The following is a 25,398-nucleotide window of genomic DNA, read 5'->3' as shown; positions in this document are numbered from 1 at the left end:
GATACAGTTGCTTGCTTTTTGCTTTTCCAAGAAATAAGAGCTTTTCCAAGAATGACACAATATCCAGTCACTGATCGACGTGTAGTGATATCTCCAGCCCAATCCGCATCACAAAAACCAACCAAATTCAAATCATTTTTAGAAGGAAATAATAGTCCTTGTCCAGGTAAATTCTTCAAGAATCGGAGTAAACGATGAACTGCATCAAGATGAGGCCGCTAGGCTGTTGCATAAATTGGCTAAGTGTATTAACTGCAAAAGAAATTTCTGGCCTTGTGATTGTTAAGTAGATCAACTTCCCAACTAGTCGTCGATAATGTGTCGGGTTTTTGAGTATATCGCCCTCAGTAAATGTGAGTTTCAAGGATTGTTCCATAGGAAATTTTGCTGGTTTTGCACCAAGTAACCCTGCTTCTTGAAGAATATCTAAAGTGTACTTGCGTTGATTGATCGAAATTCCCATCTTAGAACGAGCTATTTCAACCCCGAGAAAATATTTTAGCAATCCAAGGTCTTTAAGCTTGAAACATGATGCAAGGAAAACTTTCACATTTTTTATGCTCTCTAGACTATTCTCTGTTATGATCATATCATCAACATATAATAAAATGGCTGTGAATGAGTTTCCACGCATCTTGGTGAAAAGATAATGATCAGCCTGCGATTGTTGGAAACCAAAATTTGTGATGGCAGACAGGAACTTATGAAACCATGATCGGGAGGCTTGTTTTAATCCATATAAAGATTTATGAAGTCGACATACAAGTGACTCCCCCTGTCGACGAAAACCTGGAGGAGGGTGCATATATACTTCCTCGGTGAGATTTCCATGTAAAAAGGCATTTTGAACATCCATTTGGTGAAGTTCCCAACCATGAATAGAGGCAAGAGCAAGAAGACAATGAAATGTGGTGAGTTTTGCGACGGGGGCAAAGGTTTCATGATAATCAATGCCTTCTCGTTGGGTGAATCCTTTGGCAACAAGGCGGGCTTTGTAACGCTCGATAGTCCCATTAGAGTTATATTTGATCTTGAACACCCATTTACATCCAATGGGACGACACCCTGAGGGAAGAGGGACGAGAGACCAAGTCTTATTTGCCTCTAGTGCTGAAAGTTCAGCCTTCATCGCCTCAATCCATTTTGGATCCTTGCATGCTTGCTCATATGTTTCTAGTTCTAACACACGTGAAACAACATGGATAAAGGAACGGTGAGCCAGAGAAATATTGGAGTAGGACACATACCTGGATATTGGATGTTTGGTGCCAGATCCAACTGGAAGAGATGAGTCTGTAGCAGGAAGAGTATGGTTGATATTATAATCTTGGAGGTGAGATGGTACACGTCTTTGACGAGTGGATTGTCGAAGTGTTGTCTCAGGGAATGTTCGAGTTTTGGCCACTACAAATGTTGCTTCAAGATCTGGTTGATCAGGTTGTTCAAAATGATTTGTTGCGGTTGATTGCGGTTCAAAATTAGTGGGGTTATTGGGAGCAATCCAGTTGTTTTGTGTGGGTGAAGTAGTGGAGATGACCTCTTCATCTATTTCTATTGGTTTGGGCAAAACTAATGTGTTGTCTTGATCATTATTATGCATGGTGGAGTATGGAAAAATATTTTCATGAAAAACAACATCTCGTGAGGTGAGTAATTTTCTTTCTGTGAAATCATAAACAAGATATCTTTTTTTCCCTGATGGGTACCCAAGAAAACCACATCGTTGTGATCGGGCAGCAAATTTGTGAGTATGATGGATATTTGTGGCAAAACATAGGCAGCCATATGTACGCAAGTGTGAGTAAAGGGGAATCTTATTGTGTAATCGCTCATAGGGTGTTTTGTTGGATAAAAGTGGTGTAGGCAAACGATTAATGAGATAGCAAGCCGTTTTCACATGTTCCCCCCAAAATTTTAAAGGAAGATTTGCTTGAAAGCGTAAAGCACGAGCAACATTTAAAAGATGACGATGCTTGTGTTCCACTACCCCGTTTTGTTGGGGTGTGTAGATACAAGATCGATGAAAGTTTGTGCCACACTCATTGAAAAATGGTGCTAAGGAAAGGAATTCTAGTCCATTGTCAGACCTTATGTTTTTAATCGAACGATTGTATTGAGTTTTGACCCAGGTAAAGAAATTTTTAATGAGGGATTGGGTTTCAGATTTATGACGCATGAGATGAACCCAAGTGTATCGAGAAAATTCATCAACAATAGTTAAAAAATAACGTGCTCCAGAATAAGAATAAATCTTATGTGGCCCCCAAATGTCGCAATGTATCAAATCAAAAGGCTCATGGCTAGAAATATTACTAGTTGAAAATGGTAGACGTGATTGTTTTGCTAGATGACAAACATCACAAATATTATTAAAATTAAAAGAAACTTCTGGAATAGTTTGAGATAATAACTGTAGTGGAGTGGTAGAAGGATGCCCAAGTCTCCTATGCCAGAGGTCAGGTACGAAATGGACTGTGTTTGACAAGTGTGGACTTCGATTTTGGATAAGATAATAGAGCCCATTACTCTGCCTGCCCAGCCCAATCATCTTCTTCGTAGTTGAATCCTGCAACACGCAAAAATCAGGATAAAATGTCACACTACAATTTAAAGCTCGTGTGAGTTTGCTAATGGAAAGTAAGTTAACTTTGAAATTCGGGACATAAAGTACATCATCAACACTCATATCATTGCATAAATTCATGGTTCCAACAGATTTGATTTGTGCATATCCTCCATTTGGTAGTTGCACAGTGGGATATTTAGCGGCCGATTCATTTCCACTAGGCCGATTTTTTGATACATGATCGGAGGCACCGCTGTCTAGAATCCACACATTATGACTGGAAATAGAGTTGTTACCTGAAGTGTTGACAAGGGGTTCGTTGTTACCATTTTCTTTGCGAAGGAGCATCATAATTTGATCATATTCCTTAGCAGTGAATTGTTTGGCTTCCACGTTACAAATGGATGGGGGCTTCATGTTTTTCTTTCCCTTTGGTTTGACATTTTTGCCATGATATCGGTGTCCAGGTGGAAACCCATGAATATAAAAACATCGATCAACAATATGCCCGTCTAATTCACAATGAGAGCATTTCAGTCGTTTGTCGCCAGCAGTCGATCGATAAGACTCAGTTTCTTTTACTTGCCGACCCTGAATTTGCATCTTTTGTTGAGCAAAATTTGCATTATATCCAGTAGTATCTCGATTGGCAGCAATTTCGTTTTGTCTCTCGTGCTGCAATATAAGAGCATGAACTTTGCGGGTGTCAGGTAGAGGATTCATCAAAAGTATTGAACCACGGACGGTGGAAAAAGAATCATTTAATCCCATGAGAAATTGCATGACTTTTTCTTTCTCTTCTCTTTCGAGAATTCCTTTGACACCTCCGCAATGGCAAGCAATTGGATCATGATAGGAGCCCAACTCATCCCATAGAGCCTTCAATTTGGTGTAGTAAATTGATACAGATTAGTGTCCTTGTCGGTGTTCCACTATCTCGCGGCGAATCTCAAAGACACGAGCATCATTTCCTTGTGAGAATCTGTCATATAAATCATTCCAAACATCAAGTGCAGATTCAGCATAAATGATGCTTTCGGCAATATCGGGATGAACGGCATTGAGAATCCACGATAATACCATATGATTGCAACGTTCAAATGCCGGAAACTTGTCGTCTTCAGCCTCCAGTGCTTTGATTGTCCCATTGATGATTCCGATTTTGTTTTTAGCACTCAAGGCTATGCGCATTGCACGACTCCACTGCCCGTAGTTGCTCCCATCGAATAATTTGGAGACAAGAACCAAACCGGGATGATCGGATTGTTGTAAGATTAGTGGATCCGATTGGTTTGTTCCGGTCTCCGATTTCTTGCCTTCATCTCCCATTGCAGCGAGAATAATTTCTCAGAACCAATAATGCTCTGATACTACCATGAAAGAAAATAAAAGGGATAGGAGATAAAATCTTTGGTTGTGAAGAGAAAAAAATGTACATTTACCGAGAGTTACAAGGATATATATATAACTATTACAAATAATTTATGCTATTGATCCTAATTGATTTGCATAAGAGAAAATTGATTCTAACATGATTTATTTACATAAATACAAGAATGAGATCCTGGATATTATTGCATCCAAATCATTCCTTTAATAGAACTTTTAATAGAATCCATTTTGTAGAATCTGAATTAATGTCTCGCCAGTTTTTTGATTTCAGTTAAAGTAAAATTTGAGAAAAGCACAAAACTGATTTTTTCAAGTAGAAAATCAATAATAGCTTTTTCCAATTATTGCAAACACTCGTTGATTAAAATTTAAATCAAATATATTTCTATAAAAATTATTGCAGAACTTATTCAATTAAAAACATCCATTTCATCGATTTTTTACACATTAAAAATCATAAGTCATTCTCATCAAATTTAACTTTTTTGAGTCGTCATTGGATTATCATTCTGAAATTTTCTAACAGTATTTAATTTCATGTAATTTTTAAAGTAAATTATATTATATTATAAATTTATGCAGTTTCACATAGTAAAAACACATAAAAGAAAATTAACATTCTTTTTTATCATGTCATGATTTTTTTTTCAATCAATTCACGATCTTAGTTCACTAATTTAAATTTTTTTCGATTCTTATAATTTCTCATCAGAAGCTAATAAATGAGACGAGAATATGATGATACTTTATTGAAAATTGCTGACGTAACGATAAAATTGGAAAATAAATTTATCGAATTAAGTTTGTGAATTGACGATAACATGAAGTATTTTTATTACAATACTGGTAAATGTTAAATTCTATAAAATCATGGGAGTGTACGTAATTTCAAATACACTTGTTTCTATTCTCTGTCCGAACTCCGATGCACAGACGCTCCCCACTCGCGACGACTTTAATTTGAACCAAATTTCTATATATATATATATATCCTCCGATTTTAATCTCTCGTATTTCCACTTTTTTTAAAAAAATTTGTTTCTGTACTATCCTCTGTAATCTGTATATGCTAACCCAACACAAACGGTGACACTGACTTCTTCTCTCGATATTTTCGCCAATTTCGAAATAATTGAATCAATATGTTCTAGATTTTAAGCAAAACCCTCGTTTGTTTTCCTCCTTTTTTTTGATGACTTTTTGATTCAAAGCAGTTGTTAGTTCCAGGTAATCCACCGATGTGGAGTTTCTTTTTCTTGACGTGGTATTTCTTGATTCTTTCACGCTATTTTTTTTTGTTTAATTTCTGGTCTCAAATGATTCTCCCCCTTTTTTGGCTGGTTGTTCGTGTGATTGGGGTGGGGATTCAAGGATTTTTTTTACATGAGTTTACTTGAGAAGCCCTTTCACATGCATTTTGGGTATTTGTGGGTGAGTTGATAAATTATATTTCCATGTCAATTAACACAAAATGCGGGAAAATAAGACCTGTTGTATGCTGAGAAAAGTTGGGCTTGTTATGTTTCAGGATTCAGGAATTTTCATTGTTAGTAAATTTTCCTCAGGATGATTTCAAAACCTACTATTTTGGTAGTAGATGCAAAAAGTCCTTACTTGGCTTATGTTATTTCCTTACTTCCAAATCTAAGATTCAGCACATCTTACTTTTTATCCTCTCTTAAAGAAATGATTAAATTTAGTTTTTTTAAAATAATTATTTTCTTTTTCTCCTACGGACAAGCATTCATGGGTTCTTATAACGAGCAGGTGCAGGGTTAGACTCCAAGGAGTCTTCAACTTTGTGATCAAATACTCTAAATTGTGCTTTAAAATTTGATTGTGCCAATCCTTGAACTTTTCACGCTGTTACACGCCTACATTTTGGAATACTTCAAATACAATATTTTTTGTTGACTGAGTATTTATTTGTTGGGTGGTTTGTCAATCACATTTGCTTTTTTATGGAGGCAGTAGGCAACTTGGTTTCATCTTTACTGTAAGAAAATGCAGGTTCCCTAACATCATTCGACAATGTTGCACAATTAGATGGTCTGCGGAAGGCAAGGGATCATAGATTGTGAAGTGCTTTATTAGTGACCGATCACTGAACCTAGCTGCACCAGTTATAAACCCTCTGTGCCGTATATAACTAGTGCAAACAAGTGTTGAAAATCGTAGATGAATGATTTAGTGTTATTTTCATTACTTCATTTAATATGTCTTGCATTTAGTTTATTTGGACCTATTACAGGCTTGTGTTCGTACCAGTTGTCTTTGCTTCCAATGGCAAGTGGAGCGTCTTATTATGATGATTTGCGAAATAAACCTGAGGTCATTGATCCACCCCAAAACGAGGACATGTTGGATGTTGGAGAACATGTCAAGGATAGTGGTCTAACTGCCATAAAATCTGATGTCACTGTCTCAAGTAGTGTCCGGGAGCTGCTGGAATGTCCAGTTTGTTTAAATGCTATGTACCCACCCATTCATCAGGTGCAGCAATCTTCTATCTGAGATTTGAAGTATGAGATTTGTGACATCAGTTTTTTTGTCGCTTTCTTATACCTCTGTCAGTAGACTCAATGCCATGTGCATAATTCTGGGTTTGCCACCGATTTTTATTATTTCTTAGATACTTATATGTATACTTAATGAGACAAAGATGACAATTACGACATAATCGGGCAGATCTTGCCTTCAATGAGAATAGCATGAAACACATGTTTCTTAGACTTACTCGTGGAAGAGTATGTGGAATGGTGTTTCTTCTGTTTGGTTTGGGTGTGTTGTGGGATGTGGGCAGGGTTGAGGTTGAATCTTTCTTATTAAGAACCCCAGGATTTTTCATTTCTGTAATCAATGTCTACCATTTTGTTTCTGCAGTGCTCCAATGGTCACACATTGTGTTCTGGTTGCAAACCAAGGGTTCACAACCGTTGCCCAACTTGCAGGCATGAACTAGGTAACATCAGATGTCTTGCGTTGGAGAAGGTGGCTGCATCCCTCGAGCTTCCATGTAAATATCAAGATTACGGGTGTATAGGAATCTATCCTTACTACAGCAAGCTTAAACATGAATCCCAATGCACTTTTAGACCTTACAATTGTCCTTATGCCGGCTCAGAATGCTCAGTTATTGGTGATATTCCATTTCTTGTGAATCACTTGAAAGATGATCACAAAGTTGATATGCATAATGGCAGTACTTTTAACCATCGCTACGTGAAATCAAATCCGCATGAGGTCGAGAATGCCACTTGGATGCTTACGGTGATGAAAATTTTCCCCTTGCCACTTCTTTTATTATTTGATTTATGATGGTAGTATCAGGCTCTCTAATTTGTAGAGATACTGCTTGGCATGGTTCTTCTTAGTGTAAAATTGGGGATGGAGCTTTTAACAGCTTATGGTTGTCCCTAAACCCTGAACACCTCCAACATAAGCACAAAAATTATTTTTTAGCATAGACATGCCTCTATTTGTATGGCTTTTCAACTTAAACTAAAAAATTTACAATTTTACCCATATATTTCAAAAACCTCTCAAATATTATTTTTAGAAAATGTATGCTCAAATCATTCTCTTGCAATTTAAATTACGAGTTAAAGCACGGTTATTACTTAGTCACCTATTTCTTCTCTTTTTCTTTCAAAATAGCATCATTTGTTTATTTTATATTTCTCAATACAACATTACTTTATTGCATATTGCGTCACATTTTAGAAGCATATTCAAATTCAAAAATGTTAGAAATACTCGCCGTCAAGTTTTTAGTTGAGTCAAGGTTGGGCTAAAGCACAACCAAATGCCACCACCATGACTGATTTTTTCCTGATTTTATTTCGCCTCAACTAATCTAACTTTTGATATCTTGTTCTTGTTGCTTTTTAAAGGTCCATATGTACCTTCAGGGAGTCCCTCGATTATAGCTGTAGCCTCATGTTAGATAGTTCAAGTCATTTTACCCTAACTAACTTTTTAGATCGATTTCTGTGTAGGATCAGATATTCCAGTTCTCATACTTGTACATTCCTCCTTTTTTGCCCCCAGGTTTTCAGTTGTTTTGGGCAGTATTTCTGCCTGCATTTTGAAGCATTTCAGCTTGGAATGGCACCCGTATATATAGCATTTTTGCGGTTCATGGGGGACGACAATGAGGCAAAAAACTATAGCTACAGTCTTGAGGTTGGAGGAAATGGGAGGAAAGCAATATGGCATGGAGTGCCAAGAAGTATTCGAGACAACCATCGGAAGGTACGCGATAGTTTTGATGGGTTGATCATTCAACGTAACATGGCACTATTTTTCTCCGGTGGAGACAGAAAAGAACTAAAGCTCCGGGTTACAGGCCGGATTTGGAAAGAGCAGTAACGTTCTTGTAGCTTTCATAGCTTTATCTATTGTTCCATTATAGAAGTATCGTGCGTTCCTCAAGCACAGTGGATCTTATTGTCGTGTATTTTGAAGTTTAGGAGGCAAACTATCTTTGCTCGTCCATGCATCAGATGCACAAACTGGGAATATTTTTCTCGTTAGTTCTGTGCTACGGGCGGGCTAGCTGTAGGACATCAGTCATGGGTGATGCTGTATTTCTGTGCTTGAAATAACTTCCTTAAAGTTATCAAGAAACATGAGTTATCAAGTATTGGATGTGTAGTTTTTGTTTTGAATTTAAACTGTGAGAAATGGAATATTTGTTTATTTTTAATATAATCTTATTTTTAAACTAGCTATCATAAATTGAGAATTTTAGCTATTTGGACAATAAATATTAAAGTATATAACAATATTATTACAAATTTAGCACCAAAATTATAAATCCTCAAAATGAAATATTTTAGCTTAAAAATTCCACATCATCACTTAGTATCAACAAATACTTCTTCAAAACAGTCAATAGAAATAAATAAAATCAATTACCACAAATTTATCACTACAAATCAGAAAAAATAATTCTACAAATTGAAAAAATTATATATTTATAAAATCAATTTGGTTTTCGGATTATTTTGTTTATCAAAATTTTGAACAAAACCATTTTTTTTGGTTCGACAAGTTTTTAAAACAAATCTAAACCTCTAAACCTTGAGCTGAAAATGAACCAAATAACTTTGTGGAAGCAAGTAAAATTTGAATGATACATTGAGCCATAGTTTGGTACACATGATGGGATAAACATGTGATATATAATGATGCGATCCGGGTGAAATGAGTGAGCAGGGTCGGGTGCTCCACCGGATCAGCTATCAAAATGATGAAGGAAATAAGAGCAATGTAGATATCTGAACCAGAAGCTTCTTTCTCGGGCGGAGAGGATTTCCTGCACTCAAGAAGGTAACCACGCGAATGGGCGATGGAGGGGTGTCCGACGTGGTCACTCCGATGTTTAAGTCAGTTAATGATTCAAGCCAAGAACCAATGTAACCAAGTGATGGTTGTGATATTAGTGTGAATTAATGAATGTAAATGTAAAGAGAGAACCTGGTATTTATAGTAGAAGAAGTAATGATGACCTCGTTCTCTGTGCTACCTACTAGTTATAGTAGGACGGCTGAGCACACTCTATATTCTGACATGTCAAATCTTATACTGGTCACATCCAGCCCATCTGATTTTGTCAACACATCGGCCTGGTGTCAGAGATGGGACAGTCGCCCACATCCTATTCTGCTAGTATACTCGAGTGCGGTGATCATATCGAGGTGGCCCGGGTAGAAAGTTCCCGGGAGCTTGAACGAGAGCCCGGGCGTCCGGTGGCCCGGGGAGGAGACGTCCTGGGCATTCACCCGCCCGGTTCCTGATGAACCCTTCCTGCCGACTTGTCCTGATTCTGGCCATCCATCCAGTATCCTGGGTCGTCCATGCCCCGGGCACACGAATCATCCATGACTCGGGCACAACCCTGGCTATCCCGAGGGTATAATATAATATAAGGATAAGTTAAATATTAATAAGATGTAAGATATTATATTTAATGTTTGATATATATTTAATAAGAGTGATTAAATTTATATATTAGATTGTAATGACAAAATTAACTTTATCATAATAAATTTCATAATTTCAAAGTTGTTGCTTGAGTTCATATTTCTTATCTGTTCATGCGCCGACAGTGCTTGCATGATTTATTTATTTTTACCTAATTTTATATATTATATAATATGATAATTGAGCTCTTGATTTTGTGAGTCAAGTCAAATATCAATTTTTAAGGTTAATCGAGTGATACTAATAATTTTATTGAGATTTATAAAAATAATTTATATAATTATCTAGAATTCATTTATATAATTATCATATTATATAATACATAAAAATATTTATTTGATTTTAATTTCTACCTATTAGCAGATATTTATAAAAATCATTTATATAATTATCATATAGTGATACTAATTTAGAACTTGATCATATATATGATTTAGGATTTTTATATATTGATAGCAATTAAGTCATTTATGATGTTTTTTATTATTAAATTAAAATTATCACATATCATAAAAGTGATATTTTATCTTTGTATAAAATTATTTATCACGGGCCCATGATATTATCATGAGCTTTCTAAAAAAGTACCAAACGTGATATAATATCAATCTCTCTTATCCAGTGTACCAAACTATACCTGAAAGTATTATATATGATTTTAGGTCAATTGTGTTTTCTTGAATCTATGACTATATTATTTTGACCATCAATGGTAATCATTTTCATCAAAATTATGTAATTAAATAATTAATATCATTGTAAATAAATTTATAATTACAATGTTAAACGCATTTGTATGTTAAAATTAAACATAATAGTAATCATTTAATTATATATTTGGGACAATAATAACTAAAATATGACTCAAAATTGATTCACCAAAAGATAGAAAACTAAAAATGTAAAACTCCAATATATACACGATTATAAATAATATTATTTCCGTAAAGATTAGGGAACACTATCGATTACTTAATTAATAACTTTGGGTACGATCGAAGAGAATAAAAAATTAACTAAAATTAAGAAAGCGCGAGCGACACAAGTGCGCGTTTAATGGATTCTTGTTAATCTGTTTGGAGACCATCTACCTTTGACTTTTGCTTGATCTCCCGCAAAAGTAACTACACCAATTATTCTCGTACTAATACAAAATCAAGATACCTCGTGCAGATTCCTTCCCAGAATCAACAAGAATTCAATACAATCCAATATTTGAAAGATCAATGCACAAATCTGTGTGTGTATACACACACATATATTTTCTTGCATTCGAATTCTTCACGTATATTGTGTATTTTCACAAATTCATTGACGTATGTGTAGCCTGAGTGTACGTATGTAAAACTCATACAACCACGTCTGTTGGACGTGTTTACGATTTCTCAGTGATCCAATCTCAGCTGAACAACACCAACACCCTTTGATCCTGTAATTTTTTTCTCGATTTTTAATTAAAGTTTGCTGCAATGATATTTCTTTCCCACATTTTCTTGATTTCAACATTTTGATCTGTGCGTCTAATCAATTGAAATATCCATCAGGACCCCTTTGACTTTTGCAGAAAGGAAGAGAGAAAAAATGAGTTATTTGAGATAAACACCAAGAATTTCGAATTCTTGTCTGAGTTTCTAGAGGTTGAAATGTCAGTGGAACAGGGAAATGCGGAAACAGATGATGTTTCAAGTCCAGTTTCAGGTAATATCTTGTGTTTGTTATTGTGAATTCATGCTATTTTCTGCAGTGTTTTATTATTCTAATTAAGAATGTCAATGATTTATGAGTGGCATCATACTACATCTGATGAGATTCTGTAGTTTTAATCTTATGTATATTTCATTTTAAGCTTTCAGGAGTGTGATATCATGATAAATCACAATACTGAAAACCAAGTTTTATCGTTAGAAGCATGATTTCTCTGCGAGATAATGTGCCTGAAAGGTTATTTTTTCTTTTTAAAAGTATTTTGTGCATAATATATTCGATCATCTTATGTTGAGCGTCGCTTACAATGTGTAGGCGACTTGGATTGCGTGGCATCATCCAATTCATTCTTTCATTTTCATTCCTTAGTAGTTAGAATAAATGGTATGAGCATATGACCTGGTACAAAAAAATTTAAGATTTTCCCCTCGCTAGTATCATCAATGGTTAGTCTTACTTGGAAAATGTGTTGAAGTTTTTGTTTTCCATTTGCATGTAAATCCAAACTAGATTTTTCTTTCTAGGTGAACTATGCTAAAAAAATGGTGAGAAGCAAGTTTTCTGATATTAATCACCGTAATATTTTTGCATCAGATGAACCAGGTTCTTGTCTTTATGATCTCCTACAAAAGGAAACCTCCCCAAAATGGGTTAACTGTCCGAAGGAAGGGCGAAATACTTCGAGTAAGTGTATGTTAAGATTCATGATTTCTTGTCTCTGTTTCGAGTAAGTGTATCTGTGTATGGTTAGATTCATACTAATGGAAAAGTCATATGAAGCTTTGGCTAGCACAACTAGAGTAATCTGGGGAAAGAACGAGAAACTGAATCTGACAAATACTATTTTGTTGTAGTAAATAGATGCCGAATTCATTCGATCGTCATTAATGTGCAATTCTGATTTTTAACTTTGTTGAAATTTTATGTCAATCAGGTACACAGCGTAGGCTAGAGAGCATGTTATCTGAATCTGGGAATCGATTTTGTGCAGATTGTGGATCAAGAGATCCAAAATGGGTGTAAGTCTCAGTCTCATTAGTTCATCTTCTTGCACTTTTCTTTATGTTAAAAGTCCATTATTCTAATATCTTGGTGGTTATGTAGTTGAAAATCTTCACAAGATCTAATTTTGGTTTCATTCGTGGAAATGATTCTCCTGCTATCTTATTTTCATTCCCCAACATATATATATATTTTCCTTCTTTTCATTCCTCTATACATAACCCTTATAAACGGTAAACTTATCATTAATTCCATAAAATGTTCTTTTATTATATTATATATACCCTAAACAATATGTTATTGCAAAATATTAAAGTAACTTGTATTTGATATCACTTAATGATCTTAACTTTGTTGCTGTATTTCTTGTATTTTTGTCTCTATAACGAAACTTGTATCTTTATTTCAATGGTCGTGAGCAGATCCTTGAACATTGGAGCATTCATTTGTATCAAATGCTCTGGTGTACATAGAAGTCTTGGAGTGCATATATCAAAGGTGTGGAACACTCGACTTATCAAGTCTACAATGGAACGAAATTGTGGCTTTGAAATGGCAGTAACCTCATTTCATCTATTTCATGTCTATTTTGCAGGTCTTATCTGTGAAGCTTGATGAATGGACGGATGAGCAAGTAGATGCTTTGATTGAAATGGGAGGAAATGCTGCAGTGAACTCGAAATATGAAGCTTATGTTCCAGATAATTATAAAAAATTGAGACCGGATTCCTCGATAGAGGAGCGTGCCGATTTTATAAGGTAGTACAAGTACATCCCTCCTAATATTTTTTCAATTTTGTACTTAAATTTTCTTAAGCAGACTCCCTTTTGGATACACAGGAGAAAATATGAAATGCAACAATTTTTGAACCATGATTTATCATCGTGTTTCCCATCTTCTTCTTCAACACCCCACGCGAGTTCTTCAGGCTGTCATCCTGAATCTGCCATAGATAATAAGAAGCACTTGGAAAAACAAACTACAGGTCACAGAATCCAAGGTCTGGGGCAGGCATTTCGTAATAGCTGGAGAAGAGGTGAACACAAGGCGCCAAAGAAAACTAACTCAATGGTAATTGTTCTCGCTACAAGAAATTCTCTTAAATAGAACATTCTCAACTGAACTTGAAAAACTGTTTTAAAGAAGAATATATACTGAATTATGATATGACAAGTAAAGACAATCTTGCAATTTGTGATCCATTTCAATACTTAATTTCTGGTTTGGCTTGAGTACATAGCCTGATCATGTTCAATCATGTGGTATAGGCAGGTATGGTCGAATTCGTAGGATTGATCAAGGTTAACGTCGTAAGAGGTACTAACCTAGCGGTCCGGGATATGGTGACTAGTGACCCATACGTCATCCTCTCTACTGGGAAATCAAGTACTTATCCTGTCATTCTCATTTTATTTTGTCCATTAAATTGTTATAGTGATCTATACACAGCAGTTTTTTATACAAACTGTTTTTTGGCAGTCAATGAAGACGAGGGTCATAAAGAATAATCTCAACCCGGTCTGGAACGAAAGGCTAATGTTGTCGATTCCAGAAAACATTCCACCTTTAAAGTTGGTAAGATTCCCATATGCGTAAAGAAGAATATCTATTTAATTTTGGGTCAATGAGGGATACACAGGGAAAGATGATAATTTACTGAAACATAGATGAACAAAAACATTGGAATTTGAGGTGCCATGTGATTTTCTTCTGAGAACATTTTAAACGTTTTTGGGATTGCCTCTCCAGAATATATAGAATTCACTTTCTCGGTAAATAACGCCAGGATCCGATTATCTGAATTCCCTGGCGCCTTTTTCTCTTAGAACCCAATATTTCTCTCCAAGGAGTATGCTTTGTGTCATACCCTCTTGCTGGCTCATAGAGTAGTTTACTGCAGGAATGTGTGTTGCCATGTTGGTGAAAATCAAATCCCATTATTTTTTTATATGCATGCTTCCGTTCCAAAGTAAATCCAGAAAAAAAACTACCATATTTTTTTTGTTGCACCAAGCTTTCCATTTTGGTTGTTTTATAACCTTACCCTAAGAAACTTTCTGATGGCATGCCAGCTTGTATACGACAAAGATAAGTTCACAACCGATGATTTTATGGGTGAAGCAGAGATCGATATCCAACCACTCGTATCTGCTGCAAAAGCTTCCGAGTGCTCCTCGATTAACGAGACAACACAACTCGGAAAGTGGAAAGCAAGCAAAGAGAACACACTTGTAAAAGATGGTGTTATAACCTTAGAAGATGGTAGGGTGAAACAAGATATCTCTATTAAGTTGCAGAATGTTGAACGGGGAGTCTTAGAGATTGAGCTTGAATGTGTGCCTCTTACACAGTAGCAAGTAAGCAAAAGCCCTTCCCGGTTCAGTCTCTCCAACGAGCGGCGAAAATATCCATGGAGCATGGCACGTTTGTGAAGTTTCAAGAAGTTGTGTATAGTAGTGTTGTAATGTTTTTTTTAAAAAAAAGAAATTGGATGACAAATGAGGACAACAAGGGTAGCACCAACTGTCGTATGGCGATATTTTTTGCATATTGTTGGCTTCTCTGATTTATAATGATTTATTGACCAACTTTTCACACTTTTTGATGAATTTTGTTTTATAAGCGCTGGCACTAAATCTTTTTAGAACAAATTGGTTTTGTTTGAATCCTTTTAAGAATAATTTAGTTCAATGATATCATCTTAAACATATTATCATACTTTTTTAGGATTCGTAACAAAGTCGCCAGCTGATGATATACTACCACAGATGCAACTAAAATTGTCACATTTTTATACCAACCTTCAAGGCATAAAGTAGAACTGGGCTGGCGATTTCAAGCTTTTTATACGAACTCAAGCTCCAATTTAGTTGTTCAAAAACTCGTACACTGACTGACTCGCGACCTTAAACTTAACTTTCCAACATATATAAATTTAATTTAATAATGTATAAAGTCAAAACATAACTAATTATTTCTATATAATAAAATACACTCAAAAGTCTGATTGAACTTAGTGCTTGTGACCCATGCTTCTGATGCTCATGCTACGTGAGCTTGATATTCGGTTGGCCATCCTTATTTTCAGCTTAGTTCAATCGCATTTTTTACAAGAGATGTGACATAAACCTGAGAAATTTCCCAAACTCGATTGGTTAATATTCATACTCACAGCTACAAACAACATATATAACTGAACTAAGTTCTAGCCGTCGAGAACTTCACATTTCATAATCTTGATACAATAAACCATCGGAGGGGCCTCGGCAAAAGTTTTCAACATTATCAATAAATAAACCATAGTCATCATAAAAATGCTATCACAAGCTGCAAAAACACTCGCAGCATATTAGCCATAAAGTGCATACCACTGCACAATGGCAACCATTACATAATAGGCATTAACATGTACAACACCAAGGAGAACGTTCACCTACGTTCCATACATAAACCACAATGCACATAGCTGATTTCCTCGGCATATGAAGTGAGGTTGTCATCGGTTTTACGAAATAAGACGATGACCCAAAAAAGCCTATGCAGAAATAAATAATAATCACATCCTTTTTCATCAGGTTAATTTAATATCCATCCACTCACATTCACAACTCATGAGCAGCAGAGCGGACACCTAACAAGCCCGTTTTCGTTGCATTTCGGACACCTTTTCGGCTTCTCCTCGTCCTCATCATACACCTTCTTACTGCCACTGCAATTCGAGCACGGAACGAACCTCACATCACCGCACGTATCACACGGCTGTGGAGCAACAAAAGGGAGCCCCTTTATAAGCCTAACCAATTCACCGGCCTCTAGTAATTGCTTTATCACATCAGCTCCCCCAATGTACTTTCCCTTGATAAACACTTGAGGTAAGCTGATATTAGTTTCACCCAATACTTTCTGTAACTCCTTTCTATATGCTACATCCATGGATATATCCCTCTCATCGAGATTCACACATAACCCATGAAAAATCATGCGTACACTGTGGCAATCTTGAAATGTTCTTCGTATTCCCCGTAGGCTTGTGAAGTAAACTACAACTCTGTCCTCAGTACCAGGAAGCCTAAAGGGAGATTCCGGGACTGGAGAAGGGATACCTTTGGAAATGAAATTTGAAGAATCCGATGCTGCTAGCAGCAATTTGGTCGGCTTTATTGGCGTGGGCGAGGGCAGCGGCAAAGCTACTGAATTTGTGGGGCTTGAGGGGTGTTTTGGGGTTTCGAAAATCGAGCATAATTTTCTGACCTTGCCCTTCAACGAGTTACCGGCTGAGACCATCGAGCCAAAGGAGGAGCTGTACAAACTCTTGATGGAGCCGCTTCGCTGCATGGCCGGGGAATTGTAGAGGCCGAACAGAGGCTTATTGGTAATTTCACCTCCCGCCGCCGCCGCCGCCGCCGCAGAGGCTTTGAACGTGCCGGAACATTTGATAATCGTCAAGGAGCTGCTTTTATCATCTCTTTGGGATTCCATCGCATGGTTCTTGCAATCAGCCATCAAATAAACAACAAAAAAATCCAAAGAATCAAGTGCCCTGAACAGGATTTCCGAGGTCCGGACGGTGGCGGCGGCTGGGTCGTTGATTGGAGCTGGTTCTTGGCTGAAAAATGGGTTTTCAAGTTGGGGGAAAAAACCAGAGATCGAATGAAAATTAAGGATTGAAACATAATCGGGAAAAGTAAACGAAGAGAGAAGGGGAGAAGTAATGATTTTTGAAAAGTTGAATGGAAGCAAAGGTAGTGATGTCACTGTCGACGACACCACCGAGTTCCGAAAAATGAATTGAGTTTTGGCGTTTGGTTTCTGTGTTCTCTCCTAGATTTAGCCTCTTTTTTATACATTTTTTTTTAACATCGATCAATTATTTAATTAAAAAAATAATTTTTTACATATTTCAAATATATATGAAAAATATCATTTTTTTATTAAATAATTTTGATGATATACATGAAAATATCATTTTTATTGAATAATTGATCAAAATTATTTTACAAATTTTTCTATGTCGAAAACGTCAAACATTTCGAAATTTCAAACATCATTAAAGAGATTTTTTTTACATGTAGTACAACTAAATAACTCAGTTTATGAAAATATCCCTTCGTTTATCTTATAACACATCATTATCTTTCTGATTTTATTATTTTTTAAACGAAAAATATATTATTTTTATATCAAAAATATTATTTTTAACGTACCCTACCAATATTCATAATAAAAAGTAATACTCTAAGCCTAAAAATTAATAATTTTTCATGGATGACCCAAATAATAGATATGTCTCACAAAATACCAGTGAGACCGTCTCACACAAATTTTTGTCTTTTATTAAATCTCCAACAAATCCTTGTTAAAATGGACTAAACAAATATTATGTAATAACATAAAGAAAGAGAATAACCAATCCAAGTTTGGTGAGTCCGTTGTTCATCAGTTTTAATGATATGAGTCCCACATTTTTTTGGGGTAAATTTGGATTCAGTCCTCAAACCAAACATGAATTGTTTCCAACTCTATGGTGAGAGAAAGTATCTTTAATAATGAAACAAATACCCTTATTTTTTATTTAATTTTAATTGATCATCGCGCTTTCAAAATGGTATCAGAGCTTTAGGTTGATTTATTTCAAACACATGATTTATTATTATAAAGAATCTAAAATGTTTGAGGAAGGAGAATTTCGAAAATTTATGAATCCAAACTTAGGTTCGAGAAAAATAATTTACAAGGATTATTCCAATATTTTGGAATATACACAAGAGCATCTAACTATTGCTAGATATCAGGAGCAGAGAAGGGAAAACTCAGCACCCTCAAGTAAACTTATGATTTAAGCAAATAAGTTTATGGATATAGTACCAGATTCCTCTAAGCTCTCTTTAGATCTTAAAGAAATCTAGAAAACAGTACAAAACTATGGCAATAAGCTATACTTTGTACCCCAACAAGTTGAAAAAATCCTTGAAAACCTAGGAAGAAATTCTTGGAATATTAAAGGATATTCAAACAAGAATTCAGAAACTAGAACAACAATCAAGTTCTAGTAAAAGAACTTCAGGAGGATGGTTACCACCATCATTCAGTACTGAACCCTTGTTAAATCAACAAGGAAAGGGCAGAGTGGTGTCAAAACCTTTGACTGAAGAAGAAAAGATGATCGATCTAATTAAGTATGTCTCAGAAAATAAATTAATTTAATTACAACCTTAGAAAGGATTGGTCTGGAGGATCTACAAGAGCTTGCGGAATATTTCGCAAATCTCAAGGTTGTAGATCTGAAGATGAACACAGCAGGAGGTGAAATACCTGCTATAACTTAGTCATCTTATCAGGAACTACCAAGGGAAAATGTGGGATCTCAGAATGTAAATATGAGAGAATCTCAATCTGGTTTCCATACTGATGGAGGATCACACCCAGCGGGAACAAGGACAAATCAAATTCCCTTGCACCAAACACCCTATGGGAAAACTGTTTTAGATCCTATACATCCTTACGGGGTTATGCTTAACCTTGATGTATTAGATTTCAAAAATAGATAAGATCTCATAGATGACTGGACATCTGCTATAAGAATCGCAGCAGGAACACTTGATCTCAACAAAGAAGGATTCATTAAAATTTTAGAAATGAGTCTTGTGGGATCAGTGAAAATTGCTTGGGACATGACTTCATTAGAAATGAAAGAGTCAGTCCTAGCTGGTGAATCTCTCAGTGAGATCGCTGGAAAAATGGCTACCATATTTAAAACACAATTTATAGGGGTAGACTATTTTAACAGTCAAGATACAAAGAAGAGAAAGAAATATACTCAAGCTCTGTATAGTCCTTGAATTACATGACATATGTTTGGTGGATGAATACATTATGTTATTCACTGAATATAAATGGAATTCAGGAGTCGGAGAAGATATAGCTATGCAGCTTTTCTTCGCAAAAATGCCAAGTCCCTGGAGAGAAATGCTCATAAGAAAATACGTACCTGGTAACCCAGATACTTTAGCACGAAGAGCCTCTTTTCTCAAAGAAAAATTAGCAGAATGGTGTCATATGGTAGCATTACAAAAGAATTACAAACGCTTAAGGGGTATCAACAAAAGAACTCCTTTGTGGTGTAAAGAAAATGAACTTCCAACAATTATTGGAAGTAAACCACATAAGCATAAAAGAAAAAGTTTTAGGACTCATCCTTATGCTCGAAGTGGAAGAAGTTTTTGGAAACCAAGAACTGTTTGGTCTAGACAGAAAGCCAGATCTTACAAATCTGGACAAAGAAGTGGACCATCAAGAAGTATGATATCATCCCAGGTATCGAGTACATCTTGAAGAACAAGAAGAATACCTACGAATAAAACTTTCAGAAGAGCTCACTACTCGAGCCAATGAAAGTTTCAAAGATTGTAATTGCTGGACATGTGGAGCAAGATGTCATATCTCGACCAACTGTCCAGAAAATGAAAAAAGAGGTATTAAACGCTTCGATCCTACCCCGGATATTGAAGAAGCAGTTTATTACCAAGATCTTATTCAGGTATATCGATTCGAGGATATAGAAGTAGCACAGACTATGTCCTAGATTCATATCGGAGCAATTCAGATTATGATAAAGGCTACTTTCAAAGAAGGAATAGATTCGCCTATTGATATTGCTATATGCGATAAAAGAATGGAAAATCTAAAGATTCAGTAATAGGAACAATCTCAGGAAATCTTTGTGCAGGAAAGATTGTATGAGTGATCTATCCAAGGATAGTCTACAACTTGGCAGATCGAGAGCCGAGCCTTGACATTACATCAGAATTTCAAGGAAAAAAGGCTGATAAAAGAAGGTAATAGGCCATATTCTATTATCTATCAGATTTCATATGCTCTATCTAATACACATCATTCTGAGTTGTTTGTTAGAAATGAGTTCATTGAAATATCTGAGATATTTGAAAAAGTTGCCCAGGCAATTTATCCAGAAAGAGTTGAGTTTCCTTTAATACAAGAAACAGATATCCAAATACAAGACAAACCGATTCTATAAAGGAATCAAAGTCTTAGATTGGAATCAAGAAGACTATCTTTCCAGGGAGATAGAATTACAAGTTACATGTAGGGAAAAACGCTTGTCATAGAAACCCAACATGAGCTAAAAAGTTTTTCTACAATAGGAAAGCTAAGATGCCCAGAAGGGTGGAAGGAAGTAGAAATATTATTTGATATTACGAAGCAAAGGAATCAATTTCCTTGTAATTCAATATACTATTCGGAACAACCTATGATATGAACTTACCAACGACTGATTAATATCAGAGAATTGGAAGTTCAGATTCAAGGAATTCCAGGGAAAGAATCAGATCGACTGATTCTTGGACTAAAGTTTCTCGAGGAACATAAACCTTGGAAACGTCTAGAGTATGGAATGGAGTTTATGGCAAATGATAAAATATGGAAAATCCAATGACCACAAGCCCATTCTCCATATACATTCCAGTAGGAATGTTATATGAACAATATAAGGCATAATATTTTGCTGCCTATATTGATTCAGATGCTGGAATCTGTACAGCAAAACGAGGAGTTTTTTCAAATAATTTGGAAGAAGAATTACCAAAGATTGCTGGAAAAGATTTTTCCAGAAGAATCTTAATCTTATGCAAAGGGGTTAAGATGACTGAAATCATGATTGGCGGTGCTGGACAAACACCTCGGTACAAGGTAAAAACACCACTAATTTATTTTCATGATACAGGAGCTGACATATTACTAGAATATAATTTCCTACAAATGTTCAAATCTTATACTCAAGAAAATGGGACTAGACGATTAGTGTTCACAACAAACTGTGATAAAAAAATCATAGTCCAGAGACTATGAGAGGCATTTTACCGAAAATTGTCGATCCAGTTTCGCAGCAAGTCTCGTGATGAAGGAAAAATTCTGAACCCAAAAATGAAAGATTCAAGACGATTTGGAGAAACAATGCTCCAGTTAAGAGCAGATAAAGAACTCCAACAAGAAGATATAGAATGCCTTAAGATAACTCTACATAAGAATGAAATAGAGTTTGAATCTAAGGTATCATTAGAAGATGTCAAGAAAAGGATAAAAAAATTACAATAAAGATCCATTGGCATGGTAGGACAGAAATCAACTCAAGGCTTGCCTTAAAATTAAGGAAGACAAAGAGTATGAATTTGTCCGTTGCAGGCCTATCCCAATGAATATTATTGATCAAAGGGATATGTAGATTATAATCAATGAACATTTGGACCTTGGACTAATCAAAGTAGGAATGTCACAATATAGCAGTCCAGGTATTCTGGTACGAAATTATGGTGAAATAAAACGAGGAAAACCCATATTAGTTATTAATTATCAAGAAATTAATAAAATTCTGGAATTTGATGTGTATTTTATACCTAGCAGAGAACATCTGATTAGTTACATACGCAATGCCAAGATCTTCTCTAAATTCGATTGTAAGTCTGGTTTTTATCAGATTCAGATGCAGGAAGAAAGAAAGAAATTAACAGCTTTCTCCACACCCCAAAGACATTATATTTGGGAGGTATTACCAATGAGATTGGTTAATTCACATCAGATATTCCAAAGAAAGATGGATAATCTTTTTAAAGATTATTTTAAATTTATGTTTGTCTATATTAATGATGTTTTAATAGCATCTAAAAATATGGAAGAACATGTCAAACATTTAGAAATTTTCTCTAATGTTTGCAAAAATGAATGACTGGTTTTATCTGAAAAGAAAACAGACATTGCCACAAGAAAAATCGAATTTCTAGGAATAGAAATCGATGAGTCTGGAATAATTTTGCAAGATCATATTGTAGAAAAAGTGCAAATTTTCCAAACGAGTTAAAATAAAAGAAACAACTTCAAAGTTTTCTCGGAGTTGTTAATTTTGCTGGGATGTTTATAAAAAACCTAGCAAAACATAGGAAAGTGTTTAGTCCATTATTGAAAAAAGATGCAAGATTTATATGGACAAAAGAACACACAGAAAGACTTGTCCAGTTAAAGGAGATTTGTGAAAATCTTCCGAAAATGGCTATTCATCAAGATGAAGATGATTTGGTATTGTATACCGATGCCAGTGATCATTGGTGGGCTGCAGTTTTGACAAAGCTCACACCAGATGGAGAACAACAATACATGATATTGTAGTGGTTTATTCTCCGATACAGAAGCCATAAGATGCCATATCAACGAGAAGGAATTTTATGCAGTAAAAAGGACTTTTGAAAAATGGCCATTATTTTTACTTGCAAAGAGATTTACTTTGAAATTTGATAACACATCTAAAAGCTTTATTAAGGAATAGAATAGAATCTAAACCTGAGAAGACAAGATTATTAAGATGGCAAGCCTTATGTCCGAATTATATTTTTGATATAATTATTATTAAATCTCATGAAAATATTCTTGCAGATTTTTTAACAAGAGATTGACAGCATTGACATTGATGCTATCATCAAGATGCAGAGGCATTTGAGGGAACATCTTGAAATACTTCAAACCGAGTTTAACAAGTTAGCACTGAACGCAGAAAATTGCGGGAATGCTTCAACAAGCGGATAAGATAATTGTCTCTGATCGAATCACATGATGTTTACATGCATATACTCAGTTATGGTCTGTGACACAAAGGCCTATCCTCCAAGGCATCAAGAAGCCATTAGTTTCTCGTATGGAGAGTTTTCGAGTACAAGACTCTATACATGGAGCAAGAGATTCAAGTACCCCTAGCACAAGTGTTAAGACGGGATCATCTTCTGATGAGTCGTCCAAAACAAAAATTGAAACTCCAGATTTTAATCTCGAGTCTTCAAGTCAACCATTCACCTCGGGGATTGAAGAGGGAGAGATCAACCTTAGACCCAATACTGACAGGGGCAAAACTAAGGTTGGTACTAATGAAGCTACAATTTCTCCATTTTAGGTCTATCAACATACTTGGGAGAAATTAAACACAATAATTGGCATCAACCTAGCCATGATGCGAGTTGATGTTGCAGGAAAATATCATAGGGTATGGATGAAAGAAAATTCATATCCAAAGGATGTTAAAGCCTGGTATGAATTTGGGGCTCTTGCCTTAGTTTATACTACCTCATCTAGCTTCCCGGAGATTTCAGCCTTACCAAAGTGGATACAGGAAGCGGTACATGAAACTTGGACAAACAATGATCATTTGTCCATAGGAGATATTCTGGAGCTGTATTTTTTCAGTGCAGCACCAGAACCAGCAGGGAAAGGCTCACACGAAGCCTTTCATTTTATCAAGTTAAGGAGGTCAGACCTGAATGTCCAGAAGTTCATCAAGGATCCTCCTAAAAATGAAATACCCCTATTTTTTTCATTCAATGAAGATGACATATCTACCAGGAGATCATGGGGAGTTTGGGTCTGTCTAACAGAGATGGACAAAGTCAAGTATCAATTTAAATTCTATCAGAATTCTGTAAATGGATCTTTCCTATTAAATACGATGACAGGAAAAACAACAAGCTTTGCAGAAGACTTGTTCGAAAAGAAAATAAATTTTCTGTGGAACAGCAAATTGCCGGCAAGTAAAGAAACTCATCGAAAATTCTGTAATATGGCACATATAGGAAGATGATATGAAAACATCTGTCCAGAATGCCAGAACCAGAAAGAGCCGGAGTTTGGTAAAGGGTTTAAACCGAGATCTGATCGGAACACTTTACCGAAACCAGTACAAGTGGGGAAGGACCACAATCACGTTTTCCTCGAGGACATAGAAAGCCAAAGTTCCCCGACAAAGCTAAAAGTGGAAATGTGACCAACCCACTAATAAAAAGAAGGACCACCATGTGAAACACCATGTGAATGGAATGCAAGGATCACCAATAATCGGTGGAAAAAGGACAAAGGACCACTCAACCACTAAAGGGCCCCGAGGCAAGTTGCAAAGGCTTGTCAAGATTTGGAATCCGAGTTTCAAATCCAAAGAAACCTTCTAGTAAATAAGGAATCATAAAGAAGGTGAGATCATCGATCATTTCCTCAATTTCTGTCTACAAATAAATTGTAATATTTTCTTTAAAGTTTACGTGTTTTTCAAGTTCGGCTACTATAGGTAGCTAAACAAGTTTCTCATCCTCTACAGGAGTTTTCAATGTAATAATAAATGTTTGTGTTTGAATAAAATCAATTCTTTGCTCTAGCCCCTATCATGTATTACTTTCAAAATTTTATCTTTTATTGTACACCATAAGGTAGGAAACAAATTAAGGTTGTGCCAAGTGCTGCTGAAGGAATTTGCATCAGTAACCATCGGTTGCGATCGCATGGTTGGACTGTGAGGAGCAGTCTGTAAAATACGGTGAATATAATCCGGTGGTACTCCGGTCAAAGAAGTAAAAGATTTAATTTACTTTACGGAAGCATGATGTGCCTTTTATTACAAAAGAAAATCAATTATTAAATTGTAAGGTTGAGGGGTATTTTGGGTAATTAGGGAGTGGAAAGAAAGTTGTAGAGATTCGGGTACTGAATGGAAAGTCTCCCTTTTTTTTGCTTTGAGTGATTGAATAATGGAGAAAACCCCTCCATCGCCATTGTTACCAAGAACCCTAAATTACACACATATATATAAAGCAAACGATATTTTATTATTTATGTAATGGTAAATAAGAAATTTGATTAAATATATATATATTAAAAATATATATTTATACTCTATTTTTTGTTATTTGAATTCTATTTA

The 25,398-nt window shown here is 35.6% G+C and overlaps 3 protein-coding genes across 9 annotated transcripts; 2 read left to right on the top strand and 1 right to left on the bottom strand.

The window, feature by feature from the left end:
• Positions 1–4,925: 4,925 nt before the first annotated feature.
• LOC142518036 (E3 ubiquitin-protein ligase DIS1-like) lies at positions 4,926–8,664 on the top strand. Of its 4 annotated transcripts, none has more exons than XM_075620620.1 (5): positions 4,951–5,044; positions 5,173–5,222; positions 6,210–6,451; positions 6,842–7,228; positions 8,009–8,664. In XM_075620620.1, exons 3-5 carry the CDS (start codon positions 6,242–6,244, stop codon positions 8,327–8,329), a joined length of 918 nt encoding a protein of 305 aa, XP_075476735.1. In that variant the 5' UTR covers positions 4,951–5,044; positions 5,173–5,222; positions 6,210–6,241; the 3' UTR covers positions 8,330–8,664. The 4 variants fall into 4 exon arrangements, with proteins under 4 accessions (XP_075476734.1, XP_075476735.1, XP_075476737.1 ...); XM_075620622.1 differs by having other exon boundaries at positions 5,030–5,044; positions 5,186–5,222; XM_075620619.1 differs by having other exon boundaries at positions 4,926–5,185.
• Positions 8,665–11,062: 2,398 nt separating this feature from the next.
• Positions 11,063–15,275, top strand: LOC142519400 (putative ADP-ribosylation factor GTPase-activating protein AGD11). Of its 4 annotated transcripts, none has more exons than XR_012813765.1 (10): positions 11,063–11,377; positions 11,511–11,644; positions 12,245–12,340; positions 12,585–12,669; positions 13,075–13,150; positions 13,248–13,411; positions 13,493–13,724; positions 13,922–14,039; positions 14,133–14,228; positions 14,726–14,964. XR_012813765.1 is itself a non-coding variant. In XM_075622403.1 (10 exons), the coding sequence occupies exons 2-10, from the start codon at positions 11,590–11,592 to the stop codon at positions 15,005–15,007; spliced, it is 1,209 nt and encodes a 402-aa protein (XP_075478518.1). In that variant the 5' UTR covers positions 11,064–11,377; positions 11,491–11,589; the 3' UTR covers positions 15,008–15,275. The 4 variants fall into 4 exon arrangements, 1 of the variants encoding a protein (XP_075478518.1); XR_012813764.1 differs by having other exon boundaries at positions 11,491–11,644; XR_012813766.1 differs by having other exon boundaries at positions 11,064–11,377; positions 11,491–11,644; positions 12,245–12,334.
• Positions 15,276–15,638: 363 nt separating this feature from the next.
• On the bottom strand, positions 15,639–17,470 carry LOC142518830 (uncharacterized). The gene is made up of 2 exons (XM_075621648.1): positions 16,254–17,470; positions 15,639–15,782 (listed from the first exon to the last, which is right to left on the bottom strand). Exon 1 carries the CDS (start codon positions 17,154–17,156, stop codon positions 16,263–16,265), a length of 894 nt encoding a protein of 297 aa, XP_075477763.1. The 5' UTR covers positions 17,157–17,470; the 3' UTR covers positions 15,639–15,782; positions 16,254–16,262.
• Positions 17,471–25,398: the final 7,928 nt, after the last annotated feature.

The sequence above is a fragment of the Primulina tabacum genome, chromosome 11 (genome assembly GCF_025594145.1).
Source record: "Primulina tabacum isolate GXHZ01 chromosome 11, ASM2559414v2, whole genome shotgun sequence".
Classification (NCBI taxonomy): domain Eukaryota; kingdom Viridiplantae; phylum Streptophyta; class Magnoliopsida; order Lamiales; family Gesneriaceae; genus Primulina; species Primulina tabacum.
The sequence above is the reverse complement of the archived record's forward strand: the minus strand, read 5'-3'. Positions and strand labels throughout refer to the sequence as shown.